Genomic DNA, 19,867 nt, shown 5'->3' on the forward strand with positions numbered 1-19,867 from the left:
CTCCTTATCACAAAGGTTTCACACCTTCTCGGTGTTTCTCATGGGCATCTCCTCAGAGCACTGACTCTTTCTTCTTCACAAAGCAGCCACTGACTCCAGTTCCCCTCTCACCCAGCCACCCCACTCTTTTATAGCATCTTCTTCTCATTGCTTACACCTCTGGCCTGTTAAAGTCAGGCCTGCTCATAATCTTTGATAATTGGCCCAGCTGCAGCTCCTTAGGGGTAAGATTACTCTGTACACTATTTTCTTATATTCTATCCCCCTCCACATCACCATGGGCAGAGCTGGGGTCCTGCCCCTGCAGCAGCCTCAGCCCAGGATGGGCACAGCCAGCCAAAGTCTCCAGGGCATCACACAAATAAAGCTGGAACATTGCTCTGCCCAACCTTTGGGCTGTCCTAAGCCCTGCCCCAAGCCCAGCTTTGGGAGCCAGCCCAGGACAGCACATTCCCAGCACAGTGTGATTAAACCACACCAGGACCATGCAGATGTGCAGAGCCCTAGAGCAGAATGAGATCTTGTCTCCCCATCCCAGGCAAGTCCAGCAAACCCAAGCAAAATTTTTTCTTTCCTTCAAAAGCAAGAGACTGAACAGTGGTTATGTATTGAAAGAAAATCTTGAGCAGCAGCACCTGATTTAGACACAGAAAAATTTATTTTAAAAATCCTAATCCTGAACTGCCAAGTTATCTACAGGAATTTCTCTCCAGAAAAAGCCAGGCAGCTGTGCTGGACTGCACCCATAGAAGTTGATTTCTTTTATGTGACCCAAAGCTGAGAAGAGGCCAAACATCTCTGAAGCTGATCCATGAGAGGCAGGGTCTGCCTGAAAGGTGCTGTAAATTCCAGAGCCGGCCAGGGAGGCACCCCCTGAGCCCCAGGCTGAGGAATCTGAGCCCAGGAGTTTGCTCACCAGGACAGCTCTGCTTTGGCACCAAGCATCCTTCATACAGAAGGGAATTAGCTGAAAGTCTCATTTCCTGCTCCCATGATCTGCTCTAAAAGCTCCCAATTAAGTGAAAGTGTGTCAAACTGGAGAGCTTCATTTGCTCACTCTCCTTCTCCAACACAGCCTTTCCTTGGGCTTACACACAGTTAATGCTGTGAAATATTGATGCCTATCCAGGAATGAGACATGATGAAGCTGTTAGTCATATAAAATGAATTAAGGATCCCACAGAAATGAGTTTTGAGTCCTCCTGATTTTGTACCTTTGGAATGTGCTGCACCTGGATGGGCTCTAAGGATGAGTGACTGCTGTGCAGGACTGCTAAGAGCAGAGGAAATGGGGAAAAAAAGGCCCTTAAGGTACAGAAATACCCATGAGCCACTTCTCCCAATATGCAACAGATAATGAATAAACTACCATGTATTTTGTATTTATTTTTGTCAACAAAATCTAATCAAAGTTCATTTTTTTTAGAAACTCAATAGTTACATTAAATTAGATTACATAGAAAATTAAATCATAAATCCATGTAACTAGACCCTGCCTCTGTCTTGGTTGCTCCAAAACACAACTTTGCTCTCTTGAGCACCTCATTTAATTCTGGGAGGCTGAGCTTCCAAACTAGTTATGGATTTGATCATTTAATAACATGAAACAAGTAATTGTGTGGGGGAAAATTTATGATTTAATTAGGCCTTACTGGTAATCAATAGCAATCTATTAATTCATTAATTTGCATATCCCTTGTTTTTATGTGTGGCCACAAATTCTGTCAGCTTTTTTTTTTTAATTTATGAACTTTTTACCTTCACTGTGCTAAAGGAGGTGCTCAAACTGTCTGGGTTGAGCAGAGGAAACAACCGAGCAGTGGGAATGCCTGTCTGCCCTATAGAACTGACTGCAGGGCAAGATTTAGTACTGAAAACAAAGATGAGAAATAAAACAACAGGGCCTATTCTTCCCAGGATCCATGCACAATTCTCATAATTGTTAATAAAAGATACTAAATGGATATGCACTGAGGGGAGTTTATTAGAACATAATAAATACTGGTATTTTCCTTCTTTATTTGTATTTTCTTTTTACTTTATAGTTATTATAACTGAACTTCTCCAGGTGAAGTGAAACATATTTAAAGAAAAAAATAAAAAATGTTCTATTGAATTATGCTTGATAAGTTATTTTCTCAAAATGCTATTTTTCATTCAGAATTATTAGATTTACACACATCACTAATAACTGTAGGCCTAAATTATACACTATATGAAATCAAAATATTACTATTGTAGGATCAAAAATGTTTGTAAAGAAATGGAAAAAGCCCCATTGATTTACTTCACATGTTTCCACAAGTGAGTTGAACCATTTATACCAGAGAAAAATCTTGCCCCAGACATCAAGGTTGTGCTACTTACATCAGGCTCAGACAATCGAAGACAGGTTATAAATTCATATTCTGCTGGATCATAATTCTGAATTTAACTCAGGGTGGCCTCACCAAAAGGCACAATTGAAGGAATAGCTTTTGTTGAGCACAGACATGACTTATTTTCAGGCAAAAAAGGATTGATTAAATGCAGTGTGAACTGAGCCACTCCTCAATCTGGGCAGGCTGACCACTCCCTAAAGATAAATCCCCTCCACCTGGGGTGCTGGAAGGCCAGCTGAGGAAATTAGTGATATTACCTTTTCTATACCTTCTCAATGGGGAATTAATAAAGTTCATTCACAGATCCAGTAAAAAAAGGTGTTACCTCTGGGCATTATCTTTACTTCAAATACTAAAAATTATAATTGAAATCTGAGAAACTCAACATTCATGAAATCAGAGGAATTATTCATCATTAGAGATTTAACATCTTTACAAATAAGATCAAGACAATCATTCACATGAGCACTTTCCATCTGGTCTGGTTTATTTTCTTTCTAGTTTATTTTCTTTCAGCCTCTCACAGAGAGAATTCTGATCACTGATGCCAGGCAGACGATGTGAAACGAAGATTTCATGGTAGCAATGAAGGTGGTATCTCTCAAAAAGTACAACTTTCCTCACATTTTCTGTCTGTAATCTCAGTTAAGGAGACAGTGTAATTGTTGATAGATTAATTTTGGGTTTTTCCCCAATTTATGTCAATTGTGGCATCATTACTAAAATACTCAGAGATGCTTTTAATTTACAGAACTTGCTATGCAGAAGTTTCAGTGATAATTTTTCTTTCCTTCAAAAGCAAAGGATTGAACAGTGGTAATGTGTTGAAAGAAAATCCTAAGCAGCAGCATCTGATTTAGACACAGAAAAATTTGTTTTAAAAATCCTAATCCTGACCTGCCAAGTTATCTACCAGGAATTTCTCTCCAGAAAAAGCCAGGCAGCTGTGCTGAACTGCACCCATAGATGTTGATTTCTTTTATGTGATCCAAAGCTGAGAAGAGGCCAAACATCTCAACCTGATTTTAGCAGGTTACTGCCTACATTTATGGAAGAATCAGGCTATGTTTTGTGACTGCTCCTTTCCCTTTTTAAAGGCACATCTCCTAACATTTGCTGTGTGTGTGTGTGCACAATCCACTTGGAGAGAGATTTCTGCCAAAGAGAAGGGCTGGGTGCTTCTCCCTGCAGGGAGTGCTGCACTCACCTGCCTGGAAAAGCAGCAGAGTGCAAGCAAGAGAGGATTTCTCATCCCTGAACCTGCAAACCAGGCAGGCAGAGGGGAGCCCAGAGCTCCAAACCCACCCTGGCTGAGGCTGTGCCCTGGGGCAGCCCCAGCTGAGCTGCACTGCACAAGGGCAGGGTTTGAGCCCATCCCTGCACACAAGGGAAAGCCAGTGTAAAATGTGAGCACAGGAGCTCCCTGAGACTGGATTTTAAAGGCATATTTCAAATTCTTTCAAAGGACAGCTTAGCTTTATGCAGGGAGCAGAGACCCAGCATAAGAGTGGCCTTGCCAGAGGGCACCCAAGCAGCTTTCAGGAGAGATTGGGCAAATGAGCCTTGAGAGAAGGGTTTTGCTGTTTGCAGGAAGCTCTTGGCTTGTCCAATGTGAGCATGAACTGAAACACACTGCAGTATCCTGAATTATTGGCTTTTTTTTTTTTTTTTAACAGTAAAAATATTACCTACTTTTCACCCTGTCATCCTGTCTGGAGCTTGCTGAGCAAGTTTTATTCTATTATTTTAACCTTAGTTTTCCATTTCTAAATCACTTCAGGCAGAGACTTTTCTCTAAGAAAGAAAGTCGTGTATGGGCTAAGATGGTGCTGCCAGAACAGACTAAAATGGGCTAGGTCAGATATTCCTGTATTTCAGATGTGCTTTCCTCAGATTACAGGGCAGTGCCAGGGTACTGGCTCTTTCATGTGGCACAGGAACACAGGGCTAGGAAAGGCCTCCATTCCCTTGATATTACATGCAAAAATGTTACATACACTCTTTCTTTTTGACATTTTTAAGAAGCAAACTCCTCCAAGCTGTGCAGGCTCTTTGGAAATTTGCAGGGGCAGCTTTAAGTACACACTTTTTTCCTTTTCAGAAGAGGAGGTGACTTTCAGGAGAAAAAAATATGGAACCATATATATATAAACCATATATATGGTTTTTTAATATATTTTTTTCCTTCTTGTTGCACTGAAAAGGCACCCAGGACCCTCCCGAGTGGGCTGCCTTTGTCTGGCCAAAACTGGGTGAGCACCATGCACAAAGAACCTGACCCTGCCCTGGCACAGCATCCACACAGACACTGGGCCACCAGAGTTTAGCTCAGATCAGTCAACTGAAAATGCCTCTGGGCAGGAACACCCAATAAACCCAACCATGAGCAGTTTAAATGTGGGTTAGTGCCTGCTTGTGGAAGGCACACACTGGCATGAGGCAGAGAAGTCTTTTCACATCCCTTCTAATCTGTGGTCAGCAAATGAATAATTTTCTGTGGGTCTTGGGAAAAGCAATACCTGGGAGGTAAGAATGTAAAGACAAATGTGCAAAATCACACAAGATCAGAGCACAGTCAGGTCATGTTTCATTTTAAAGCATTGTATTGTTTTTTAGAAAGAGTTAGTCTTTTTAAAACCTATTTAACTGAAATCTAGCTTTACAACACTTGCTTAGTAAACAATTTTCACCTACTACAAAACACAGAAAAACATCAAGTTACACGTCTGAATTAAACTGGAATAATTTTGCACATTTCTTGGTGAGATACATTTTAGTCGAAAACAATGTTTTGTAACAAAATTGAAAAAAAAAAGAAACAAAACAAAACCAAACATTCCCTCCTTGGTGAAGAGTTTTATAAGATATGAGACTGACAAAGAGAAGTATTATGGATGAGATGGAGCTTGAAAAGAAATTCATACACTAACCACACAAAAATTAATCAGACAGCCTTGGCTGTGCTATTAATGATTTTAGACCTGATGCATGGGATTTCAAGAGGTTTTACATTTCAAGTACAATACAGTATTTGTAGGACCTGTACTCAAGAGTGGCATTTGATTGATTGAACCTACTCCGAGACAGAGAATGCTTTAAATGCAAAACATATTGCTGTAACAGGGGAACAAAGAAGTGAAAGATACTTTCTAATTAAAACAGAGGATTTTTGATCCTAATCTCAGTCATTGAGGGGCAAATAAAGAGCAGCATGTCATGGATTTCTCAACACCCCTCCCTCTATTGTTTTTTTTTTTGGTCAAAACATGTCAATTCAATAAAACAGCATTTCCAAAAGAGGTTTTGTTATCACAAAGAAAAAGTTTTTGTTGTCAAATACTCAGTTATAACATTTTCAGAGGAAAATATTTCTATCTTTTCGCTAGAAATACTTTTTCATTTTGAAATGCAACTCTGTTTATTGAATAAAAAAAAAAAAAAAAAGACTGATTTGTTCAAGATTCTTCTGTCATGAAAATTGCAAATATCTGAACATACACCAGGGGAAAAAAATAAAAAACGGCTATTTAAAAATCTTTTGTCAAAGCAGGAGCAGGCTGTCCTGGAGCTGCAGAGGGGCAGAATGCAGAGAGCCCTGGCAGTGTTTAACCCTTTCCTGTGGGAACTGATCAGGTCTCCCAAGGCGACCGCTGGGTTCCCCTGGAGCAGCTGCTGGCAAAGCCCTGGGCTCTGCCATGGGGCTGGGACAGGCTGGGACAGGCTGGGACAGGCTGGGACAGGCACAGCACCCTCCCAGGGACCCTCCTGGCAGTGCTCCCTCCCCTCCTGTCCCACAGAGCTGCAGATGCCATGGTCCAGCTCCCACCCACCAGCCCGGGACAGGAAAAGCCCAGGGGCAGCTCTGGGTGAATGGGAACGTGCCCAGCCAGGAGGAGCTGGATGTGGCCAGCAGAGCTGCAGGACTTTAATATCTGCATGCCAAAGCAATTTCAACCAGCATTTGAACCCACTTACTTGCTTATTATAGTTTAATTTAGACAGTGTCAATATCTGTGACTAGCTCTGGGGATATTTTTGGAATTAAACTACCTAAAGAGAACATTCATCTAAGAAATCCATATGGCAGGAAAGAAGGGTAGAACTGCTAGCATGGAATAGTAAAATGTTCCTTTTCATCACCATTCTTCAACTTAAATCTCTGGAAATTTAATTTACTATCCTCATTTATACTGGCCTATTTCTAACAATGCTTTGTTGGGTGATTTCTTTTTTGTTTGTTTGGTTAGGTTTTTTATATTTATAGTCTATACAGACTACTCTGTGTTTGTACAGAGACAGAGGATTATATTGCTTTACAAGCCAGAGGTACAGCATGCCATGACACTCACTACTGGAAATTCATAATAATCTAGATTCAGAACTATCATAATTCACTGCTAAAGAGAATCTTTGAAAAATTTCAGTCCCCATCCCTTCAGGGAACTTCACAACCCAGTATTTCTAGATCAGACTTCATTATCCAGGTCATCATTTCAATTTATCAGTGCCTTGGGGCCTTTGGTATTCACAGCTAGGATGGTGTTATGTCCATCAATCACTAGGCTCTTTCCACATTCCCACTTTTCTTTCATCTTCTTCAGTCTTCAAAACAATCTCTTAAACTTTCTATGGGTATATGCTGGACACAGACACCTCTTACTTCTGTCAAATGTTACATGTACAGATCAGGAACTGATCTGTACAAATTATGTGGGCCAAAAGAACTGTTTTCATTCTAGGCCATGTAAATTATTATTTGTTTTAGGGAAGGGTTTACAGAGTTATCAGTGCCTCTTAAATATAAGCCTGGCAAAAAAAAAAAAATAGCAATATGGTTTTTCTTTATTGTTCAGTCAAAACCTAAATGCTACATGTTATGAACAGAAATAAGGACTTGACAAAGCAAAGACTTATTAGGACTTATTTTGCATCATAAAAAGCCACATGTCTGGCCAAAGGACTGAAAGGAGATTTAGACCAACACAAGGCAGATTTTGAAAAAATTTCTGAAGGAAAGGGCAGGAATTATTATTTAGAGTGAGTAGAAACCATAGAGCTGACAAAAGACTTCAAGGAAGCGGGGGAGAAACTATCTGGATGATCCTGCTGCTTCTCTGTCTCTGTAAGGGGCAGTATAATCCTAGCTTTGAAAATACACATCACTAACCCCAAACCACCCCAAACTAAATATAGTACTGAAATAGAAAGGAAATTTTGAGCTCAAACCAGACATAGCAGCCCTGAGACTACTGAATTTGCTGTACCAATTACCTGTCCACAATATTACATAGTCTCCAACCAAATACTATTAGTGTGGTTCTCAGAGTAATTCAAAGACACTGCTGCACTTCCTCAAATCATTTTTGGACGTCTCACAAGCTTCCAAGAGAATCATCATTCTTAAGGGTAAAGCACAGGAGATGATTTGTTCACGTTTCAGTACAATCTGGTTTTCAAAAATTTGTTGCTTCCACATCTTTTTGTATCTGAGTTTTTAGATTTGTTTAAAGGTAAGAAAAGTCTTCACATTTCTCAAACACCAGCTTGTTTTTTTTTTTCTTCTAAGAGAGCAAAAGAGGGTTTCTAGTACTTCACTAAACCGGGGCTCACTTCTGTTGGTCTGCAGGGAAAGAAGGCTGAGGCATCAAAAGCATTGCAGTTAGTGAATTTAATCCTTCCGATGCAATTAGTCTGCAATGAGATCTGATTAAATTTAAAGACTCAAACCTCAAGTCCAGTACTTTGGGTCAAGACATAAATAGACAAAGAGGATGAAAGAGAAGTCTGCTGTGGGCTTAAATGAGCCCTGGGCTCCACAGCTCAGGCTAAGATTTCTGAGGAATGCAAGCCAGGTGGATTGATTTAACACAGCATTAAAAAACATCTGGAAAAGAAAAATATGTACATCAAAAATAATCATGAGACAGTCTTCTCAGTGTAAAATAACCAGTGGAATGTGTGACATATAAAATAAGTTTCTGCACACATACCCACACTGCCACCATCAGCTTTGCTTTCTCATTTATTTAGGGGAACCTGTAATTGGCAAACAGGCCCTTCCTTTCCCATGGATAACAGAGGAGGTGCTGAGCTGCTGGAGACTTCAACACTGCTGCAAAATAGAGGATGTGTTCATACCTGTTTGTGCAATGGACACTTGCTGTGCAATATTATCTTGTCTCTACAGATAAATTAGTTGCTTCATGCTCCTGCCAGCTTGATTTGTTTAGCCTTTACAGAGTACAGAATCCATGGAGTTTCTTGTGATTGAATCTCACGTAAAAGGTAAACCTGAGAGCTTATTCTACACTAAGCTATACATCCACCCAGGCAGCCTGAGCATTTGCTGACTTGATGATGAAAAGAAGGCTATAAAACATACCAGGGAAATCTTGAAACGTCGCTCACTTGACATAGCAATAAGAGCCCTGCATTAAGATGCAGAGCTGATTTCCCTGATCCATGAAATTACCTGGATATTTAAGGCATTCTCAAACAGAACCAGCAGGAAACTCACCCTCCCTTCCTGGCACAAGGACACCATGGGTTTTGTGTTCTCCAATAAAAAGAGAGCTCAAAATTGCAGAGATTAATAGTCTTTAAGGGAGCACCTAAACACAATTTCCTCCTTTTCTCAAATAATAAGAAATAAGTATTCACAATCTCTTGAATGCTAAAAGAAAGCTTTGCTTGATGACACACTGTTCAGGTGCCTGAGATACTCAAGTTCTCTGTTGTGAGTGGTTCAAGAACCTCTCACAATAAAACAGTGTGCAATTCTGTGGCCATCTTTGGAGAAGGACAATTGTTTCTCTCATAAACAGGTGACAGGGCTGGAATAGGTACAATAGGTGGAAAGCTATGAAAAATGTTATGAAGGAATATATTGCATTATTTTGCTGTCTGAGACTGGGGACATGGTTCAGAATTCCTTACCATGTGTACATTTCCAGCTGCTAAAGGGTGGGAGAAGACCCATCTATACTTACAAATATTGGTGAACTGAGGGTCAGGTACAATTGCTTCCAAAGACCCATCCAGTGAAAACACACAGTAAAAGGGAATTTGCAAGGGCCATCAGCTGCCCTAGAACATTGACTGCAGGCTCTGCTACCTTAGATGCCAAGGAGGAACAGAGTACAGCAATAAAGAAACTGCAGTTAGATCATGAACAACTTCCCATTAGGGAACTAGAAAGGCTTTAACACAAAATGCACAGAGCAGCAGCTTTCACACCACCAAAAGGGACATGTAACCCTGGCAGACAATCTTATCACTGATTTCTAGCCAAAATCACATGGAAAGGGTCTTCTCCTTCCAACCTGCTGCATACATTGCACATATAATTTTCAGCATCTCCATTGCTAAGACACACCTGAGACGCACATTCAGGTTCAAGATTTTTCTTGTACATGGATTACCATTTCTTCTTGTGGACAAAGAAGGAGAATTCCTTAATCTTTTTCAGTCTCAGTTTTTGTCTTCAGCTAGGCTGATAGCTCTTCCCATTTTGTAGCAAAATTTTGTAATGAGCAATTGAAAAGTCAATACTCCTCTGCTTCCTGTATTTCTGTTCCTCCATAACAAATACAGTATTTATTTATATATTTACACAGGTATACAGAATTACAAAAAAATACAACTGGAAAAGACTCTTGAAACCATCTGGTATGTAACCCCATTCAAAGCAAAATCAGCTACACCTAATTAGCTCCTGAGATACGCTTGCCTACCCTACTTAAACAGTCTCCACAAACTCCCTTGGATATTTGTGATGTTTTGCTATTTTTACTTTTAGAATGTTTTTCTAATGTTTGGTCTGTTCCAGAAATTTTAATTAAAAGCTCTCTCAGAGGAGACTGGATTATTGTGGATTCTCATACATGAAAAGAAAACCCCAAATAAATCCACATCCAGAAGCACGACACATTGAATTCAAGGTTCGTAAATTATTTGTAGGTCACATAGGTGTTGTTTCAAGCCTTGTGATTCAGAAAAGTTTAAATGAAACCAGCTATTTATGTATCCATGCTATTGTTCACTTAAAAGAAGATCTTGATCACAGTAATTTCTTTCCTGATTGAAGTTTTGAAAGCTCTAAATTCTCTGAAGAAAATAGTTGTTGGCATTTTTGGATGATAAACATCCCAAAGCGATGATGATAAATTACAGTGTTGCCCAATGATGCAGAAAAGTAGAGAAATTTAAACTGATAACCTCTGATTTATGAATACACACTCATAATTGCAAAGTCTAGGGGTTCACAGTGTAAGCACGGGTCATTTTCATCTCAGTGTTTATTAAAAGTGTGAGAAGGAGGCATGAAGGGTGGCTGCCATTTTGTAATGAACACTTAATGCTCTTTGTTTCCAGTACAAACCCAAAGCAAACCAGAACTTCCTGCCTTTTTAAGGCCTACATAAGCATTTGGTACTGTTCACATCTTTTTACATCTCTGCTCACTCATATAAATAATTCTTCTCACATATAACCATTCCTACATACCTTTTCTTAATAGAGAGAAAAACACTTGTCCAAATTATTAAAATAAATGCTCAGTTTTTCATCATAAATCATACTGGTGATAATAACAAAATTTACTTCAAAAGTATTTTAACTTATTATTTCCCCTATCAACCGACACTGCCAGTGAAACCCACCCAATGCACTCCAAGTCATGAGTCAAGGAATCTGTTTTGTCACAGTACAGAAATAAATCATGTTATATTCCTTCATCACATCCCAAGCTTGGTGATATTCTAATTTCTTCTTCTCTCTCCCTATTACCTCTCTGTTAAATATTCAAAGCAGGCAGCAAAAGGCAGAAGGAAAAATAAGGTCAATTCAGCAAATTGAAAAAAAAGTAAAATGTTCCTATCCACCATCATTTGGTTGTTACAGTTATCTTAATCAACTCAAACAGGTTCTCTGAGACATCTTATTTGATTTTACAAAGTGCTAACCCATAGCTATATTTGACTTTCCTCTGATTCCAAATGTAAAAATAGTCTTTATCTAACGTTGAGGCATATCATCTAACTACACATGCAATTGCATTTGCATTATGAGGCAGTGAAACATGGCTGGAGAGACATCTTGGATGTTATCTGTGTTATTACTCAAGTGGAGAATATAATCATAAATCCTTCTCTTCCCTTCCACCCTCCCACCTTTTTTTTTTTGGAAGTACACTTAAAATCTGGTTTTTTGCTTCACTGGGCCCATTACATTTAAACTTCAGTAACAAGAATGTGATATGAATACACTGAGAGAAAGCATAGAATAGACAAAAGGTATATTTTCATAATGTGGTTCAGTTTAACTGTTCCTACAATTAGCTACAACTCATTAGGCAATAAACAGAAAAACAAAGAGATCCTGAATGGAAGGGCAATATTTTCTCCATAAAACAAACAAAAAACAGAACCGGATGCCTTTTTCATGAGGCTTTCCTTGCATAAATACACCCAGCAGCTTAGAAAAGATATTTTCTTGATTGAAAATTTTTGTCCAGGAAGAAAACGTGTAAACATTAGCTTGTGCAATTTCAATAAAAAGTATTTACTGCTATTGTACACTTGGGATTTTTTGATCTCAAGGATAAAGTCACACTACAGCAATGCACTGCAGATGACGAGCTTTGATCTTTTATTAGTTCCTATAATTGTGTCTTAATTTGTATTCTGCATAATGAGCACTCACCTTCACTGTTTGTCCAGCTTCAGGGCCATCCTGTAAGCAAAAGGAAAAGTCTCAGGTTAGAGGATCTAACAAGGATCACAAGGAATTCAGAAATCTTACTCAACAGTCATTTACATCAATTACACTGTCTCTTAAATTAGCATATTTTTCCACAGGACTATTCAACACTAAGTTTTTGGACAAAGCTCCTTTCCATATCACACCCCAGCAAAGAGGGAAACTATCTCACATCACAAAAACAAGTTTCTATTTTTCATTTTTTCAGATTATATTTTTCAATAGCTAGCAATAGATTTCTGATCCTTGTGAACATAAATCCACACATGGAATAAGAATTTAATCAAACTGTGCTTGCTTAAATTCTGATTCTAATGAATGGGCTTAGTGTCCTGGTTTGCTTTAAACAGAGTTCATTTTTGGTATAAAAACACCCAGCACAAACAACTGAAAGGTCAGAATTTATAATGTATTTACATGGCTACAGATCCCTGCCTGCATATAAATATCTGTGAGGAGGGATCACCTATCTCAAGTATGTACAGTGGGTTGTGTGTGCAACAGGGGCTGTGGCTGCCTTCTCCAGAGGTCAACCCTGCCAACACTTCTTTGAAGGAAGAATATTTCCTGAAATACTCACAAACAAGCACAGCATTTGAGAGTGTTTGCTGGCTTTCTCCAAGGCTTTGCAGTCAGTAATTAACCACACTTTCCCACTGGTTTCCTCTTTAGATTTCTCAATGGCAAATCTGGAATACTGCAATGCAGTTATTTGGCTTCTTGTCTGTTATTGCTGTTATTTTGCATTTATTGCTCCTTGAAGTTCCTTTTGTGATTGGGCTGGGGGAAAAGGCTGAAAGCTTGATAAAACAAACCATTAAACCTTTCTCAGCTGACTGGTTTACCAACCTGGATGGAAAAGGTGAGAGAAGTGCCACAGAAATGTTTCTCCACCACGTTGCCGACCCTTTGTGCCGTACGGAACAAATCAGCCACTTCCTCGGGACGCAGGTCACGGAAACGCTCCACCGGCCGCAGGGGACAAACAAGGACGTCTGAGGGTGGCAGTGTCAAGGCTCAAACACAAATCTGAGTGCTCTCAATCCCCAGCCTGGAACCTGGTTCTGATCAACCTTGAATTGTCTGAGCTCCTCCTCTCTGGTGACACAGCAAGAAACACAGGGCTAATTACAGGGAATTATACGATGCTGTGTTCAGAATTCTTTTCCTCAAATATGGACGAATATTCCCTCAGATATGGACAAAAATTACCAAGGCTCTTGTGCTGTACTGAGACCTTTAAGGGAAAGCAAATTTTTCACAGACTCAAATTTACCATCACAATGGAGAAATGCTGGTATTTATCTCCTGTGAAAGTCAGAGACATTTTCTTTTGTGATTAAAAATGGAGGAAAGCCAAAGCAATTTAAGAGGGTTTTGGATGTGTTGTCTGAGACAGGAGTTTACAATGCTTTTCCCCATATGTGATATATTTTTTTGAAAATCTTGATCTGACCCCTCTAATTTTAGGCACCTAAATATGACAAGCTGGCACTATGCTGATCATAGCAGGTCACTTATTTCTACACATTATTTACAATTCACGAGGAATGCTCACCTGTTGTAACTATAACGTGTATTTTTAAAAATGCATTAAGATAATTAAGACTATTTCCTTTTAAGCACCGTGTTCACAATCCTGTAAATATACTTTGATTTAATTCTACCTTGGTGACTGTGATTTGACAGTCAGTGAAATGAAGTTATAAAGTAAATAATGGAAGTACACAGATGCTGCTTACAGTCATCTGATCTGCTGTGTTCACAGTAATTAATAATTGCTATGATTCCTCACTTGAAAGTCAATTATGCAACATTACTAATATGGTCCAGAATTCTTAGCAGAGCCTCAGTTGTGTAGATCCAACAAGCAAGTACTTGATTCTCATTTCAATTCCCTGCAGACAGAATTCTTTGCTGACTTACAGAACAGAATTTGCAGAATGAAGACCTTAAAGTAACCTTTAACACCACTTGAACTTTCATGACCAAAGGCTATGAAAATTATTTTTTCCAGTATTAAAATAAGTATTCAAAAGACTATTTGAAGAAAATTAAGTTCCATGCCATTGTATTACAGTCATCTTTATTTTTACTGCATCTTGAAGCCTGCAGGTGTTCAGGAATATTCTCTCTAATCTAGGAAAGGTAACTAGGAGCTGCTCTGCAGTTAACAGGTTCACAAAAAGGTTACATCAACCTGATTGTCAAGAACCATGTGAGACATTTGAAATAAGATTAATACACATTAAAGATCAATTATTTCCATAAGCACAGAGGCAACATGTTTACGTACACCAAGGTTATATTATAAAAATCACACTTATCATTCTGATAGGACAGAAAACCAGACATTTTCTCAAAGTAAAGATTTAGTGGCAGGTTTTGATTATTTTTCTAAATCCAGATGAGAACAGACAAGTCTGTAATGGATATTTGCTATAGTGGGAGCACAATTGAGCAAGCTCTACCTGTAGCAGCTCCCAAGAGAACAAGAGAAGACTGTTCCCAGCTGTGGGTGCTAATCTGCTTTGAAAATCTGTCTCTCAGGGGTTTTTTGTACAGAATCAGCTATGCCACTCCTATTGTCCTTTTCGCTTGTTACAGCTTATGTTATTAACATTTAAGAAAGGAAAAAAGTATATTTAGAAAGCAGGCATTTGGAAACAAAACAATCGTGGATGGAGACAAAACTCCTCATTTTGTGGGGTTTTAGTTCTGCAATGCTGTTTCCCTTGGTAAATTACCAGGCATAGTAAACCCCTTGTAATTCAGTTGTGCCTTCCCAGTGCATTGTACAGAGCACATCCATAAACGATGCTATTGGCTAAACTTGGGGCCTGAAGGAAGAGCTGCAAAGTTGATTGGCAGACCTGATTTCCATACCAGGAATATAGGAATGGAAAAACTAATTAATTTTACTCATAAGAAGGAAATCCATGTCAACACTAAAACAGGAAAAAGGACATTTGTTTAATCTGAATTCATTTTTCCAAAGGAGAGAAGGGAAGCTTGTACCCTTAGGGCATCTGATACTTAAGTAGATAATTATCCTTCTTCTGCAGCACTGCTTTATTATCATGGCTCAATGAACCATTTATAAATGAAGAATTTCCCCTCACTTACCTCTAGCAAAACTGCTGCTTACATTATGAGAAGTTTCCTTTTCTCCTTTCGAGTTTTCCCCAGCAGCGTCTCACCCTCTCAGACTCGCGCACGCCTCACCAGCACTTGTTTGTTCTCTACCTAGCTCAGGGCCACAGCCACAATTTTTGCATTAATGCTGGTTCCTACAATCTGATGTTAGCACTGTACTGTTTGCCACTGCAATGGGTTGTGGAAAACATGAGGCAAACAGTTCTTGGGAGAGCTTTTGTTTCCATGGCACATCGCAGAGGGAGCGATGGCTGGTTCTGGCCAAGACAGGACAGGTTTTCTCTTAATTTTATCACTAACCTGCACTGCCATTTTGCAAGTTCTCTGTATCTCTCTTTGTCTGTCCTCTTCCATACATCATCTGTCTTATCTGTCTTATGTGCTTAGACAGCACTTGCCAGCTGGTGCAGTGGAGGTTTCTTATTAACCAAGAACATCTCTGCTCATGTTGGGCCCCCAGTGCTCCTGCAGTACCTAATGCTGCACCCATGGCATTCTGCAAAAAGGACTTGCACTTCCTCCTTACATTACCAAAACTCATTTACAACTCAAACTAGATTTTAGCTATATTTCTGTCTTTGAATTTGATAAATAATTCAAAGGCACAATCATAGAATGGAGCATCTTCTCTGAACTTTCCATCATTTCAAAACAATTCTACAAAGAATAATGATAGAAATTCTGAATCAGAGCTACATTAACATGAGAATGTAATTAGGACAACATTCAAGTTATATTTAGCTATGAATATATTAAAAGGAAAATGTTAGAATGAATTCATGAATTGGAGGTCATTAGGAAAACAACCATCCACTGCAACTTTAAATCATAGTTTTTAACTAAAGTTTTTGATGCTAGGATAGTTTTTAATTTTATACCTGGTTTGGTTTTAAGCTCTACACCTGTTCCATTCACCTCAGAGTTCTTACTAAGTTTAAAATTAGATAAACTGTTCATTACTTTCTACAATAACCCACTGTAAACCCTGCTATGAAACCACTTCAGGTGACTATGTATTAAAATGTGAGAGAAAGTGAGTCTGTGCTTATGTTTATGTGCAATTACTCCTTAGACTGAAGCATCCACTGCCATCTGAGATGCCTCAGGGCATCCAGCTGCCACTCCAGAAGGGCTGGAGTCTCCCATATGCCCTACATCATAACATCATAACTCAGGTGGGACCCCTGAGTCCTCTTGGGCTATCTGAAATGGCCACAGGTGCCTGTGTGTGCCCTTTAACAGTGGCTCAGCAGGACAAGGTGCTGCCACCCAGCACAGACATGTGCAGCACTGCTGGCAGCATTCAGCCTTCAGAAAGTTTGAACTTTAGCTTTCCTTTCTCTAAGCACTGTAATTAATAAGTTTTTGATTTCTTCATCCATTCTGAACTGCTACAGACTGATGAAGTTTCTATTTTTAAGCTTTGATGTGCACAGCTGTTATTTCCTTCAAGTTCTCTGAGTCAGTCCACATCACTAGAGCACATGCAATTTAATATGTCAGCTTCTCCATTTTAGGGAGTGAAAAACCTTTACACCTTATTATAATCTGTAACAACACATTTCTCTCTCTAAATCTTGCAGAAGTCTCTCAACAGCTTTACTTCTCTCCCTAACACCTAAATATGCATACACAAATCAATCTGTGTTGGAAAAATCCCCCTTGGATTTGTGGATTGAAGGATGTGCTCACCCTGGGGATTTTGGGGCATGACTGAAAAGTGAGCACGTGCTAACTGCACGCTGGCTTTGAGCTGATCAGAGAGAGAAAAATCAGATTCTACAAGAAAATCAGAACTCCTGGCCAACATCTGCATGGTGACCACTTCAAATGTAATTTTCCTTCCACTAATACACACAGAGTGAAGGCTGAAATTCAAAGGCTCAGCAGTAATTTTTATTTGCTTTATATGGATTTTGACTTAGAAGCTTAAATTATTGTAATTGTGTATTTAAGGCCTAGGCCAAGCTCTCTGTTCACTTCAATGGGACTCCACTCAACCCCACAAAGTGCCTATTATAAATTTTCACACATAACTATCAAGGTACACACGTTCTGTAGTTCTGAAATGTTGGAAAAATGGCCTTTGGGGGGGGGGTCAAAAAAGAAAGAAAATCAAAAAAAAGAAATCCCAAAGAGGTTAAAATTCCTTTTATGTGACAAGCTTTAGAGCCGAACACAGCTTTTTCCTGGTTAAGTCCATTAATTTGCTATATAGAAACATACTTTCAGTTTTGACTCTTGTTTTATTCCTGAATTTGAACTTCAAACAGAACAATTCAAAGCTTTAAAAAGGAAAAAATTAAAGGCTCTCCAGATACTGACACTCTAACAATAGGAATAAAGTTCTTTTTTTTCTCTTTGTCTTTTTGAGGAACCACTTAAAAACATTAAAATTGACAGGTTTTCTTAATATGTTAGGCTTTAAAAGAACAAAATACAAGGGAAAAAAGGCAAAATATCTAAAAGTGAAAGGGTAATTGCTACTTTATGAAGCTCCTGGGTTTCACCAATGTTGTTAGCTTTCTATACCATTTGTTATGAAATTTTTTAACTTAGGAAAATTATTTATTTCCACACAGTCAGGAATTCATAGGTCACATTAGAATAGAAACATTTCCTGTTTCATTAAACAGTCTTCCCTCTCACAAGAGGGAGTGCAAGAGTCAACATCTAAGAAAACAACAGCAAATCAGAACAACAGCCAACCACATCACCAAACAGCAAACAACAGCAATGAAAGCGCCTCACAAAAGCAACCAAAGACATATTTTAATGACAAAAAGTCAAAATCTCCAAAATAAAATCTCTGAAAGTTTAAAACAAAATCTCCAAAAGTTTTAACAGTTTAAAATTTCTATTTTTAGCATTCTAGTTTTTTTACCTAAAAAGTGCATTAGTTAATACTCAAAATTTTCCTTAATGATTTAATTTTGGGAAACACCTCAAAAATTACTTTTTCATTAATATTTTGGTTTTGACTAATTGGTTTTCATTACAAAAAACTGTCCCAAGCTATAGAGACCTAATATTCCTGCATGCATTTCATAAACTTAGGTAAGTAACTTAAAAAGCACAGCAGCCTCTGCTCTCCCTGCAGGCTGGAAACAGCCCAGTCACTCACAGAGCAGCCCCCAGCAGGGATTTCCTCCTGCCTTGGAAATGGGGGCTCTGCTCACTGTAGGATTAATGCAGATTAGGTGTTGCCACCATCTCTTGGTTCCAGCAGGAAGAACTTGATGGACATGGGCGATGTCCCTTGGGAGCTGCTCAGGGGCCAGCCCAGCCCTGAGAGAGCAGGGAGGGCTCTGCCTTGGGGGGTGCTGGGAGCCCAGGGCCTGGAAGAGCCAGCTGCAGAAATTATTACTAGAAAACTGTAATAAATGATTATTTCCAACTATTTCATGCATCTGTATGAGAGAACCCTTCTGCACACCCCTAGGCTGATGGGAATGCAGAAATAATGCGCCGTAGGGGGCAGAGGGAGGGATGGTTCTTTTCTTACAATGTTTTACATGAATTTGCATCAAGAGCCCCCAAGCAGAGAGAATCACACAGACAAAGCTTCAGGTATTAAAACTCACCACAATGTCCCCAGATTCAGCTGAGGAGTGTGGGCAGGGGTATTAAATTCATCATTGCATCTAAGCAGAAGTTTTCTTTGTTCAAAAGCTCTAATTGCTCAGAGAAAGAAGTCCCAGAGCTCTGAAAAAACACAGGAGAATGCATGACTAATAAAATTATTATAACTGAAAAACAACTGCCAGTCATTTATCTTTTTTCTGCCCTTGAACGATTCTTCAAATTTTGAAGGCTATGGGAGCAATTTCTCTGTGTGAGGAAAACAATAATGGTTTCACAGATGCTGCTGTAGGAGGAGTTAAGAAGGAAGAGAACACTGAAGTAGCACACACATACACACAGAGGGCATCAAAACAGCCTTTAAAAATTAATCAAATGCATATTTTCTTCATTACAACAATATGTCAAGGCACCCATTCAGTTCCCAGTAAAGCCACAGAATCAGGACATCCATAAACCTCTAGCAATGCAAAACCTGACATTCCCCCAGCCCAGAACAAGCCTTATTCAGTAAGATGGAGGGACTGACTTTAGGGAGGAAACCTGTAGAGCTGTTTGGATTAAGAGTAAATATCTCATAATAGGAAAACATGAAGGAGAACTCTTTAATGGATTTTACATGCAGAACTGTATTTAAATATATGTTAGAGGAGTGCCTTGGTACAATATGGGAAATAGTAGTACATCACAGAGTTTGCTAGTTTGGGAAAAAACTCTGAACAATAAAGATGATTAAGAACCAATGCAAATGCAATAAAGTTACAATAAAAACTTTAAAATTGCTTCAGACTATTAAACCCACATACAACTTTTTTTAATATATTGCTCTGCCACATATTAGCATTAATAAAAAAAAGCCATAAAGATAAGACAAATTATCTAAATAATTTGATCTTGATAAGGCAGCTCAGTACATGTTTACACTAATGCAGAAGATCAGATTTATGCAATATATCAGAGAACTAGTGGTTCCACTAGAACAAAGAGCA

The 19,867-nt window shown here is 38.9% G+C and overlaps 1 protein-coding gene across 6 annotated transcripts in view; it reads right to left on the reverse strand.

The window, feature by feature from the left end:
* The window catches only part of FHIT (fragile histidine triad diadenosine triphosphatase), a 521,930-nt gene that overhangs the window by 121,362 nt on the left and 380,701 nt on the right, over positions 1-19,867 (reverse strand). For all 6 annotated transcript variants that reach the window (XM_054640235.2, XM_077184623.1, XM_077184622.1 and 3 more), the window contains 2 exons: positions 12,990-13,135; positions 12,084-12,113 (listed from right to left, as the gene is read on the reverse strand). In XM_054640235.2, the coding sequence (XP_054496210.2) occupies positions 12,084-12,113; positions 12,990-13,135 (176 nt within the window). The remainder of the gene's footprint in view (positions 1-12,083; positions 12,114-12,989; positions 13,136-19,867) is intronic.

The sequence above is a fragment of the Agelaius phoeniceus genome, chromosome 11, assembly GCF_051311805.1.
Source record: "Agelaius phoeniceus isolate bAgePho1 chromosome 11, bAgePho1.hap1, whole genome shotgun sequence".
Lineage (NCBI taxonomy): Eukaryota > Metazoa > Chordata > Aves > Passeriformes > Icteridae > Agelaius > Agelaius phoeniceus.